At 45.6% G+C, this 12861-nt stretch overlaps 1 protein-coding gene across 5 annotated transcripts in view; it reads right to left on the bottom strand.

Annotated features, from left to right (window-relative positions):
* Positions 1-625: 625 nt before the first annotated feature.
* Positions 626-12861, bottom strand: part of LOC115078298 (N-acetyllactosaminide beta-1,3-N-acetylglucosaminyltransferase 2-like) — a 65813-nt gene continuing 53577 nt past the window's right edge. For all 5 annotated transcript variants that reach the window (XM_029581157.1, XM_029581155.1, XM_029581158.1 and 2 more), the window contains 2 exons: positions 8396-8997; positions 626-1671 (listed from right to left, as the gene is read on the bottom strand). In XM_029581157.1, the coding sequence (XP_029437017.1) occupies positions 1235-1671; positions 8396-8966 (1008 nt within the window). In that variant the 5' untranslated portion in view covers positions 8967-8997 and the 3' untranslated portion in view covers positions 626-1234. The remainder of the gene's footprint in view (positions 1672-8395; positions 8998-12861) is intronic.

Consider the following 12861-nt stretch of genomic DNA (forward strand, 5'->3'; position numbering starts at 1 on the left):
CCAAGCTGAACAGCCCTAACCTCTTCAGCCGTTCCTCATAGGGGAGCTGTTCCATCCCCTTTATCATTTTGGTCGCCTTTCTCTACCTTTTATGAGATGCGGTGACCAGAATTGTACACAGTATTCAACGGTCTTACCATGTAGCGATACAGAGGCGTTATGACATCCACCATTTTATTCACCAGTCCCTTCCTAATAATTCCTAATTGTTTGCTTTTTTGACTGCTGCAGCACACTGAGTTGATGATTTAAAAGTATTATCCACTATGATGCCTAGATCTTTTTCCTGGGTGATAGCTACTAATATGGAACCTAACATTATGTAACTACAGCAAGGGTTATTTTTCCCTATATGCAACACCTTGCACTTGTCCACATTAAATTTCATCTGCCATTTGGATGCCCAATCTTCCAGTCTTGCAAGGTCCTCCTGTAATGAACCACGATCTGCTTGTGATTTAACTACTCTGAATAATTTTGTATCATCTGCAAATTTGATTATCTCACTTGTCGTATTCCTTTCGAGATCATTTATAAATATATTGAAAAGCACTGGTCCAAGTACAGAGCCCTGAGGCACTCCACTGTTTACCTTTTTTCATTGTGAAAACAGACTATTTAATCCTACTCTCTGTTTCCTGTCTTTTAACCAGTTTGTAATCCATGAAAGGACATTGCCTCCTATCCCATGACTTTTTAGTTTTCTTAGAAGCCTTTCATGAGGAGAAACACCTCTTGGAAGGATTTATAAGGGGGGCTAGCTGCAGCACCTAGGACCTTTTTTCCTAGGTCATGGTGGCAGTAGTGGTGGCTCTCCACAAGGAGGGCATTCTAGTTCACCCCTCTCTGACGACTGGTTGATTCAAACCAAAACCGCTGCAAAGTCTTCACACTTCCTGCAGGGTGGTTCCTTGCTACAGGAACTGGGCTTGGGGATGAATCTGGCCTAGAGTGATTTGCAGCAGTCTCAGATCCTGGAGTATCTTGAGGTTCGGTTCGATACAAACTGGGGCAGAGTATTCCTGCCGCAGTCTCGGTTCCACACATTGATGCTACAAGTTCGATCTCTGCGGAACCTTGTTGATCCAACTGTGGGTCTTATCTACTGGTCCGAGATTTGTTGGCTGCTGCATCAGAAGTGGTTCCCAGGGAGAGGGAACATTTGTGCCCTCTTCAGCACCCATTGATCTCCTGTTGGAAGTCCAGAATAGCATAACACTATGATCTCTGCAAGTCAGCATTTCGTTTGTTGAAGTTCCTGCCAAACCTGGAGTAGTTTGTCCTGTGAAATTCCATGGACAACCAGGGCCTTCTTGTATAGGCAGATATTGTACTTCAAACCCCAGACGTAGAACCTTTCATCATTGTGAAATTTCAAGCCAGCTTCCAGGGTCAGGAAACCAAAGTAGACATCATCCAATGGAAATATGGGGATTCGCATGGTAGCAGCATAGAGGGCAGGAACATGGATCCCAGGGAAGAGGAAACCACCACCAGAGAGGAAGGAAGGATATTTTAGGTTAGGGAAGAGGGAATAGGATATTTTATATTTCCCATGCCTCATGGCAGTGCTATGGTGGTGCAGGAATCCATGTATGACGTGTGAGGCATTGGCTGCCTCTCCTATGTATTTCACCAGTGCTTCTGGGTTAACAAACTCATCGTCATCACCTACAAAAAAGAGACAGATATGCTTTAGAAAGTGTCAAAAAAAAAAGTATGGAGGCATATAATAAGGAAATACTATTTAAAGAAATAATACTAAGGGTATTTAAATAGTATTATACACTTCCATACTTGTTTGTTAGTTTTATCCTAAAAAGCTAACAGGCTAGGTGTGCCCTGAGGACTGGTGTGAAAAACACTGGATTATACTATAGGGTCCAATTTTAAAAAAAAAACACTCAATGCTTCACTTAGACACCTAAATTTCAAGCCCCTAAATTTAGAGAATTTTCAGTCAGGGACCTAAATTTAGTCCTTCATTTGCCTGGGTTTAAGCACCTATCTTAGATGCCTAACACTGAAAATTAACTCTAGATGCCTCATTTCCCCCCCCTCCCCCCCACCCTAATTCTGTCCCCATAGGTGCCCACTCTTTATGGGCCTATATTGAGATGATAGTAAAAATCTGCTCCTTACTTTAGGCAGGCACTCTTTGATGTATTTATTCTTAAAAATGTACAATCTGCAGGCATCCGGGAGTGTTCATGGCGGGGGGTACAGAGCAGACATGCATGATAATGCAAAACATCACAACAGGGGTAGACGGAATTGACAAAAACAATATCACCTGCTTCACAGCACATAACTTGCTATGGCCTGAGTACAGATTACTGGCTGCTAGTTACAACTTTAGAGCTCTGGCTCGAACGCCTGCCTAAACAGAAAGGTTTTCAGAGCTTTCTTGAAGGACCTTGTCGAGGCCATGGTTCGCATTTGCTCAATATATAAGGGGGCCTGCAGAGGAGAGCTCTTCATCCCTCATTCCTTCTCAGTTTTTTAAAGGAGCTGGTTTAGGGATCTTAACTTCAAATGTTAGGTGGCTAAACCCTGTGTGTATGTATGTATGTATGTATATGCATGTATTTACTTATATACTTGCATCAGTTTATTATTCATCCATCGAAAACGGCTCTGGGTGAAAACTGACGCCGCAGTGTCTTTTCCTTAAACCAGATTTGAACAAGCTCTGCACTGGTGGTAACTGAGAAAATATATGTGCAGCCAGCGCAGGCATGAATGGCCCAGGAACATGGAGCCTGGGGGATACCTCTGAGGTTCACTGAAGTAAATGACATGGGGTAGAGAGATTTAAAGGAATGATACAATACTATAATGGCCAGTGCCCTCTTTCCAGAGGCAGCATGTGTGATAGAATAAGATGCATGGAAAGACAGGCATTGGTAGAATAAAGACTGTTTTATGTAAGACGTAAGCCTGGTGCACGTGAAAAGTGAATAAGAGAGGGCAGGGGCAGTGATGTGTGTTTGTGTGGATACAGATAATGTCCCTGGTACTTTCGTAGCACTATTACGTACTTATTTTAGTTATTAATTTCAATTTCCTAGCTTGCCCTTCTCGATACTTCTCAAAACTCTGGAATAGATGAAAATCCTTTTACAGTAGAAAATGTATGGGAAGAGCTAAAGAATCTGAAAGTGGACAAAGCCATGGGGCCTGATGTGATTCATCCAAGGATATTGAGGGAGCTCAGAGATGTGCTGGCGGGTCCGCTGTGTGACCTGTTCAATAGATCCCTAGAAACGGGAGTGGTGCCGAGTGATTGGAGAAGAGAGGTGGTGGTCCCGCTTCACAAGAGTGGGAACAGGGAGGAGGCTGGCAACTACAGACCGGTTAGCCTCACTTCGGTGGTGGGAAAAGTAATGGAGTCACTGCTGAAAGAGAGAATAGTGAACTATCTACAGTCCGGAGAATTGATGGACCAGAGGCAACATGGATTCACCAGCGGAAGATCCTGTCAGACAAATCTGATTGACTTTTTTGACTGGGTAACCAAGGAATTGGATCGAGGAAGAGCGCTCGATGTCATATACTTGGATTTCAGCAAAGCTTTTGATATGGTTCCGCACAGGAGACTGGTGAATAAAACGAGAAGCTTAGGAGTGAGTGCCGAGGTGGTGACCTGGATTGCAAATTGGTTGACGGACAGAAGACAATGTGTGATGGTAAATGGAACTCTCTCTGAAGAGAGAGCGGTTTTAAGCGGTGTACCACAAGGATCGGTGTTGGGACCGGTCCTGTTCAATATCTTTGTGAGCGACATTGCTAACGGGATAGAAGGTAAGGTTTGTCTTTTTGCGGATGACACTAAGATCTGCAACAGAGTGGACACGCCGGAAGGAGTGGAGAGAATGAGACGGGATCTAAGGAAACTGGAAGAGTGGTCGAAGATATGGCAGCTGAGATTCAATGCCAAGAAGTGCAGAGTCATGCATATGGGGAGTGGAAATCCGAATGAACTGTATTCGATGGGGGGGGGGGGGGGGGGGGGGGGGGGGGGGGGGGGGAAGGCTGATGTGCACGGAGCAGGATATCGACCTTGAGGTGATAGTGTCTAATGATATGAAGTCTGCGAAACAATGCGACAAGGCGATAGCAAAAGCCAGAAGAATGCTGGGATGCATAGAGAGAGGTATATCGAGTAAGAAAAGGGAAGTGATTATTCCCTTGTACAGGTCCTTGGTGAGGCCTCACCTGGAGTACTGTGTTCAGTTCTGGAGACCGTATCTACAAAGAGACAAAGACAAGATGGAAGCGGTACAGAGAAGGGTGACCAGGAAGGTGGAGGATCTTCAGCCGGAGGGTGCTGGAAGCCAATAGTGATGGGTGGGAGGGAGAAAAAAGGGTGGGAAAAAATAAATAAATAAATGGATGAACTGCGTGGCTTGCTGGGCAGACTGGATGGGCCGTTTGGTCTTCTTCTGCCGTCATTTCTATGTTTCTATGTAAAACAAGATCGAGCAAGAAATACATAATTAACAATTCTAGTTAAAACGCAAACTAACAAACACAATTTAAAGAAAGCGAAGTAAAGACGCAAAATAAGATTTAAAAAAAAAAAACAAAAAACAAAACACCTTGGAAGGCCTTACTAATTAAGGCTCATTCTCTAATGTGCCCAGAGCCTGCGCCAGCAGCCATGCCTTCAGGTTTCGCCGGAACTGCAGGGGGCGCGATCCTAAACACATGCCAGAGACGCTTAACCGTTCCAGGGCCCTGCGGAAGCCCCTCCGCATGCTCGCTGCCTAGCACCCAACCAAGCCCACTGAGAGGATCTGCGTGATCGTCCACTAAACACGCTGGCGAGCCAGTAGGAAGACATTAAAAAAAAAAAAAAGATGGATGACACCTTAAACTTCCCTCTGCTGGCCAGCAGCAGAGGTCATTCAAAAGGGGAGTTCTCCGATTGACGACTTTTTGCTCCGGCCAGGAGCCACGCTGCAGTATTCTGCAGAAAGTTGCAGCCTTTTCACCACAAAAGGTGACTAAGGAGTGAATAATGTGCAGCCCCTGGGAGGGGACGGATCCTTTAACTTGCACCCGGGGCGCCTCGGAAAAAGAGACGGAGCCTTTCTGCACACGGTTCTCTCGGGTTCTCCACGGAGAGCAATTTACCCTGAGATCCAGGGGCTCCCTGTGAGGAGGAATAATGAATGGGCCCTTTTGTGATAGTCGCAGTGCAAGCCTCCTTCCATCCCTGCACACAGCACTAATGATAATCCCAGCCAAAAAGCACACTGAGGAGCAACGAGCTTTCCAACGTCTTTTACTGCTGGCTGATTTGAAGGCTGAGGACTATTTATAGCACTCAATTCAGGATTTAAACAAAGTCAATAAAGAAAAGGAGAAAGATGAATAAACTTGTGACCGCGCTCTCTTGGCAAAGTCTCTTGACTCCTTTGGAACTCACTTCTCATCACTTGATCTTTCTCCTTCCCAGTTACTCCGATTACTCAGACTGAAGATGGTTCAATTCCCACGATTATCACTGTTTTTCTCCCCATGCACTTTTTCCCCTGCTACTTCCAGTCTCCTCATTCACAGTCTGCCCCAACTTTTATCTCACTCATACCTCACAGTGCCTCCAGCACCCTAACTCACACCCCACAGTCCTGATCCCCTTACTCGCTCATTCAACCTACATCCCCACCAATCCCCCCTATCACTTGCCTTCCCTGCCCTCTGATCTCCTCACTCGCTCCTGCCCCCTGACTTTCTTGTTTTCCCCTCCCTCATTCTGCTTTCCTCTGATACCATCATTCACTCTCTGATTGCCCCCACCCTCTCACCATTCCCTCCCTCTCTCCCTCCCTCTCCAGAAGAGGCAGTGAAGCCCGGGGAGTCAGCATGATAAGCAGTAACCTGGCCAGGAAGATGATATCCCCAGTAGTGGCAGAAGCAGTGGAGATGACCTTTGTCTCTCTTTGACCTCTTCAGACCGGACAGCATTGTTTCAATATTGCAATAAGGATATGTCTTATCAGGATGACCGTCTACCACAATATTTGGACAAAGCAGCTTTGATCGCTCGTAGCATAAGGTAACATTGGTATGTACTTCAGTTTCTCTCAATTTTTTTCAAAGAAGCTTTTGATTTCCTGAAAACAAGGCCCTAGACATCAAAAATTGAGTAGTGCAAGCTTCACTCAGAGACTCTTGTACTTTTGATTAAACCTACACAATTGGTAGGACACTTGCCCTGTAGTACTTGTGAGATGTGTGCTACTACAATTCAAGGTATACATTGGAAACATCCAACTGGTCATGTTATTTTTATGTTATTCTAAGAACGTTACATACGCATTGCAATGCACATGCCCTATGATATATGTGGCTAGAATATCTAGACCAATAAGAACACACAAGAACATCAAAGTAGATTAAACACGAAGATGGATGCATCAATTGTGAAACATCGTATGTTGTTTAATCACAGTTTTCAACAATTGCAGTGGTCTATCCTGGAATTGATTGTGTCATCCGATAGAGGCATCAGTGTTGAATTTCAAAGAACAAAAGATGGATTTTTAATTTACCAGTACATTCGATTCAACCAACGGGCATGAGCCACGACATTGGATGGACCTCCCTTTTGTGAATATACCATTGAAGATTGGTTCATTTTCTACCTTTGTTATTGGTTAGGCTGCTTTCCTTAGAAAGGGAGCTTTCTATGCAAGTGTGATTGACACATTTGAAATAATGCATCTGTATGGTAATTGATTATTCCTCCTATAGCACCCTGTGGTGATTGGTGGTCTGGCAAGAGACTGTTTAGTATAAATAATAATTTATTTTTTTTAAATGGCGGTTCCAAGAAACAGACATTATAACCAACTGCCTGTTAACCCTAAATGTCCTAGTAGAAGATAGACTACATATTCTTTGACTCATGTTTTGAACTTATTTAAAATAATGTTTGCGATGCTTTAGATCTGAAAATTCATTGAATTTCTACTGTTTCAGTGTAAGCTATTTGATCTTGTCGCCATAATATAATAGCCCCTGAAGAAGGAGGATATCGAAAGATGAGCTGTCTCGAGCTTGGAATTGGCGGGAGAAGGACATTCAAAATACTATCTAAAAGATAAGTGTCAAAGGATTTCAACATTGCCAAAAGTTTTTAACCGCAGAAAAATAAAAAAAAATTGCTGAAGAGACCAATGATTGTAAAACAAATCGGGCTATTTCCATTTAAGTAGTTTTGGAACAAAACTTAAGCGTAGTACTACCAACTACGCTTAAGTGATCTATTTTAAGCCTGCTGTATGAAGGTCTCATTAAGATAACCAGGTTCTGTGATTTCCTGGGATTTTCTTTCATTATTCTCTTTGGCCTTGGTCATTGTGCCTCAGAGCCTCCTCAAACGTACCAGGAAAATTGCATGAAAAAATCAAGGCCACGTGGCTGCTCCATCTCGGGATAAGCAGCTCCAGCGCACTCTGCTTTGCTTCCCCCTAGGGCCTGAAATGACACGTGCCACCACCAGCTCTGCTCCGTTTCTGTAGGGGAGCTGGAATTGATTTACACTGCTATCTCTGAGGGGAAGCAGTTAAAATAGGGAGCAGAGTGGTTGCTCCTTGCTCTGTCCGCTCCTGCTCACCCTTCGCTTCCTCTTCCCTGCAGGCTGCTGGAAAGGGAGGGGCTGGAGCAGGACACACCCTCTGCTGCTCTGCCTCTTTTCAGTCTGAAAAAAAAAAAATGCCGCATGGCATTCCAGGCCGCACCCTCACAGATTAAGCCCTAGTTCTAAATGCTGGCTGGTTAGTCATGCAATGAAGTTGCAGTTTGAATTTGAAAGTTTATATGCCACGTGTCAGTGTCCATCTTCGTAGCCGGGCTGAGAATCATGGAGGGGAGCGAGGAGACAACCTCCCTCTCTTAACAGGTGAGGAGGAGAGTGGTGTTTGTGGTAGGCTGGCTCCATCAGGTTGACTTCACATCTGCACGAACGAATTTGAAGAACCCAAACAAAAGATGGAAGGTTTGACCCCTAAATAATAAGGAATTGCCCCCTATCATTTTATGTACCTCATCACAATTGAAATCTCTACAGGTAAATGATATGGGGAAGAGATATTTAAGAGGGTGATGCTATTAAACCTATGGGCGTGAGTGGTGTTAGGTGAAGGGAGAGAGCTAGGCCAGGAGTAGATGACTCTGGTCCTCCAATGTCACAAACAGGTCTGGTTTTCAGGATATCCACCCATGAATATGCATAAGATATATTTGCATGCACTTTCTCTATTGCATACAAATATATCTCTTGCATACTCATTTTGGATATCCTAAAAGCCAGACCTGTTTGTGGCACTCATGGGCTAACGTTGTCTATCCTGGTCTAGGCATTGGAATAATTTGGGTGCGATACCTTTAAAGATAAACTCCACCTGCCGGCAGTTGTGGAAAAGCCACTGGATGAAGCACTGCTCCTTCAGGGACAAGTTGCTGTGGCTCTCCATGAAATCCCAGAGCAGGATGTCCTTAAACTCCTTGTCCTCTTCTTCCACCAGGTTCATATGTTGCTGGTTTGGAGAGGTAGCCATTAGGAACAGGGGCTTTACCAGGTACCTAGAGATCTCTCTTTCTTTAGCCCACGTCTTCCGCAGGGCCACCCTTCGGTGGAAAGATGAGGGGTGGGATTTGGTGGACAGGATGAACAGCAGCTTCTCGTTGGCCGAGCGGCAGAAATCCTCCTTGTCAATCACCAGGGAGCATCTGTAGCTCTGCAGAGCTGGAAACTCCTCTTCGTATTTACTCAAGTTGAGGTGGTAGGTGAAGTTATCATCAGACAAAGTGACCGATTCCCTTCCAAAGGCCAGGGGGTGCGTTCTGGTTGGGGGGAGATCAAAGCTGTCATACGTTTCCGTTTTCTGGTTCGCCACATAGAAAATTAGAGCTATGACGATATACAGAAACAGACTGAGCATCAGGGCTTTCATTTTTTTCCAACGTGGTTCAGCCTCAGAGTATCTGAAGAAAGAAAAACACAGGTATTTATTTTATTTCTTTAACATTTTTATATACCGAAATTCATGTAGCAATGTGACATATCATTTCGGTTTACATTATAACGTTAAAAACACGCATGAAAGAGTGCGATTACATCGAACAGGTATATGAAACTTGGATCAAGAAACTTGGGAAAATAAAATAAAAATAAGATAAAATACGAAGGTAGCATGAAATAGGGTTAATTTATAGGGAAATATTGAATTTCTAGCCCCTGCACTCCAAATGTTTCTGGAGTCTTCTCTCGTAGTTTTAGCTCCTGTGTTCTCTGCATTTTGCTGGAGTCTGCTCTGGCATTTTCAGTCCCTGTGTCATAAATGCGCTGTGTAAGAAGCTCGGAGGCCTCCGACTGCTTTGGGCAGCTTCGGGCTGTGCTCCGTGCAGGTGAAGGGGAATGAGCCCAACTGATTTCCAGCCTGGAGTGGTTCTGACAGGTCCCTGTGACTGTGCCTGCATGCTCGGGGGGGGGGGGGGGGGGGGGGGGGGGGGGACCTGCCAGGGATTGCTGGTTGCACTCCACTGCGGGAGGTTATCATAAGGGAAGAACCCTACATGCACAGGTCTGCCCTGGGTGCAGAATTTAACACCAAGGAGCCTCTGGGATACATGTTGTGCTCACATCGCTGCTACTAGTTTACTGGCGTAGCCTTCACTGTGTGGCCTGGGCCCAGTATTTTTCTGTGGAAGTGGTGGTGACTTCTCCTGCGAACGGAGCTTAACTGACCCACCTCTGGCTGGAAGCGGCTCAGCTGCCTGCGGTAGCCCAGCCTACTAAACCTGTAAAACCAGGACAGAAAAAAAGAGCCTGCCCCAGAAAAGAAGTGGCACCATGCTGCCTGGGAAGAAAAACAAGCCAGAAGGAAGGCCATTGGTAGCTCTGCATTTTTTTGTTACTCCCTGGGGAATGTTCCAGTTTTTGTATGCGCGGTAAAGTTTGCGCCTAATTTTATTAGCACACGCGTAATGGTGCTGAGCTGCGTAATTGCCCACGAGTGCAGGGACTGGACAGATCAAGATCAAGCACTGGCAAGCATGAGTGGTTGGGTTTTTTTTACACTTATTTCACTTCCAGGTTTTTATAGACTGACATTCCCAGTACAAGACTGACCCAGAACGGTGCACAGCAGGGAACCGAAATATTGCAAAAAACATTCGTACATAAAAATGAATAAAAGTTAATATATACAACTGCTTGGGAGTAGCTTCAGCAGCAGGAACCGTGACAGCTGGAGCTGGCCAGGGGGAGGGGAGGGGAGGGCAGCCTGCCATGGAATCGGTGACGGGGGGGCAAGCAGGAGAGAGACGGGGGGGGGGCCCTGATGGGGGAAGGGGGAAGAGGAGAGGGGAATAATAATGTTATTGGAGGAGTTCTGGTTTTGGATTTACTGGGGGCCTTCATCCTTTTGCGGTGATGTCCCTGTTCCTCTGTTTGAAAGCGCTGGCCCTGATGCCAGGAAGCGGCTCACTTCCCCGGGGACACTCGGCCTGCGCCGACGTGATTGTGGGATGATGCTTCTCAGAAGGAGTAGCTCAGCACTGGTGACACCAAGTCAGGTCTGCTGCGTGATACCATGGGCAGGCCCAGGAGCCTGCTGATGAGCAGCATTGTTGGTAGAAACGTTTTTAATTTTCCTTCTTGCTTGTGGCATGGCTTAGGATCAAGGCAAGTTCCGTTCTGAAACGATCAGTAGTTCCCTGTCCCCAGAGGGCTTGTAATCTAAGTTAGTACCTGAGGCAATGAAGCGACTTGATCGATGTCACAAGGGGCATTGGTATTTATTTATTTATTTAGACATTTTATATGCATAGATCACAACAGTTTACACATTCGCATTCGTAATTGTAACTCAACAAACGAACAAAGATTGGTTAGAGAGGTGCTATTCATAGGCAGGCATCAGTATCTATCAAGTGAGAGTTTCTAGTACATGTTAGTAATTGGACTTTGAGCGCTGGACTCCTTCGCTGTTATCCTGCTGCTACTACTCCTTAGCCCCCGAAGCAGTTCATGCCAACGAAACATCAGCCGACACCGGGTTGATTTTGTAGTTTTAACATTTCGTTAGCTGACTTTGAGCATAAGAGGACACTGTCTTTTATTTGCAATGAAAAAAGACTGAAAAAAATACTAGCAGGTGCATGATAAGTGATGAATAGGAGTTGATTTGTACTCTGCAGCTAGAAGAGGCCGCAGGGTACAGATCAACTCCTCTTGTTAGACTTTTCATCACTTATAAGGTCTAAAATTCTTTAATGATGCCAATTTTACAATGGACATCTCTGAATGTGCCTGTAACACCAACTCACCTCCCGAAAATGCACCCCGAATCAAAGTGCCCCCCCTTATAATAGTCCATATATTGAGTGACAGACTGAGCCTTATAAAGAGTCTCTCTCTTCCCATGAAGAGCATTGTATAACCTACATGTATAGTTTATAAAATCGCGTATCTTTGCACTCAGCGAGATGGGCACCCACGCGGCCCTTTTAAAAACCTACCCGTACGTGTGCACAGATGATACACCCATGTATTCGTACTTCAAATTTTACTCACACTGTCTAGACGCATTTAGCACCCCTCCCCCCCTGTAAGTCTGTTTTTACACTCGTAAGACAGGGGATTTTCTAACACGCACGTGGCAATGAAATCAGTTTCACTACCAGTAGGTCTGCCAGTTCACCCAGACCATCTGCAAGTGGTGAAGGCCTTCCTGGCTCGTCACCCAGACTCACCCCACTGATATTGTGCAGTAAAGTTGTCACCTTTTAACTTCCTATCCTTCCTCCATCTATCATTGTAATTTCCTTTCTCAGTTGTCTGTAAACCGACATGATGTTTTTTACGAATGCCGGTATATAAAAGTTATAAATAAATAAATAAATAAATAAATATACAAATAAGGTGCCACATTTACATGCATGAATTGCTTATAAAACAGCAACTTACTCGCATAAATGTTGGCCCCTCCTGGAATGCCCCTGGCCCGCCCTGATTTACACGTGTATGTTGAGGGTTTTAACTAAGCATATTTAACCCTTTTTTCCTAGGGTCGCCTTCAGGGCCTGCAGAAGGGCGGGGGGGGGGGGGGGTGTCTTCTGCCTTGCTGCAACCCAGGAGCAGTCGGGCGCTACAAAGGATCACCTGTTGGGGGACCAGAGGTATCTCTGGAAGGCCCAGGGGAAGACTTACCCAAAATTCTGACAAAGTCTAATGTCCACACCCAGGGGTGGATTGGCCTATTGGGGGATCGGGCATCCCCCGGTGGGCCGGTCGCTCTAGTCACGTGGTCTGCCGAGCGTGGCCGTGGCAGAGCTGCGCTCGGCAGACCACATGGTTATCTCCTGGGCCGGCCTGGGCGGCAAATCCCCGGGCCGGTCCCCATCGGGAATCCGCCCCTGTCCACACCTGTTCTTGGTTCCAAACTGAATTTTATTTTAAATCCAAATGTAGACAGAATTAGATGTAGGTGAAACCTGCAGTAAAAAGCTGGATACAGCTCAACAGGAAACAAAAATAATAGTAAATGCTCACGCTTCAGTTACTCTTCTTGGCGTAGGAGGGATCCCACTGTCACAGCTTCACCTCCATGGCGTTCAGGGTAGCAAAGCAAAAGCCCAGTTCGCTTCTTGGAGCTTTCCCAGCAAGGAGCTCAATCCCTTTTCCTGGCAGGTTTTCCTCCTCTGGAAGGCCCAACCGATCTCTAAACCTCAGCTTGGAATTTTGCTCCGTGCCTGCCTGCAGTTCCTCGGATGCCTCAAGGGCCTCTTTCTTCCTGGGTGTCTCCCAAGACTCTCTCTTACAGATGGCCTGGGCGGCATCTCATC

This window comes from Rhinatrema bivittatum, chromosome 16 (genome assembly GCF_901001135.1).
Source record: "Rhinatrema bivittatum chromosome 16, aRhiBiv1.1, whole genome shotgun sequence".
Classification (NCBI taxonomy): domain Eukaryota; kingdom Metazoa; phylum Chordata; class Amphibia; order Gymnophiona; family Rhinatrematidae; genus Rhinatrema; species Rhinatrema bivittatum.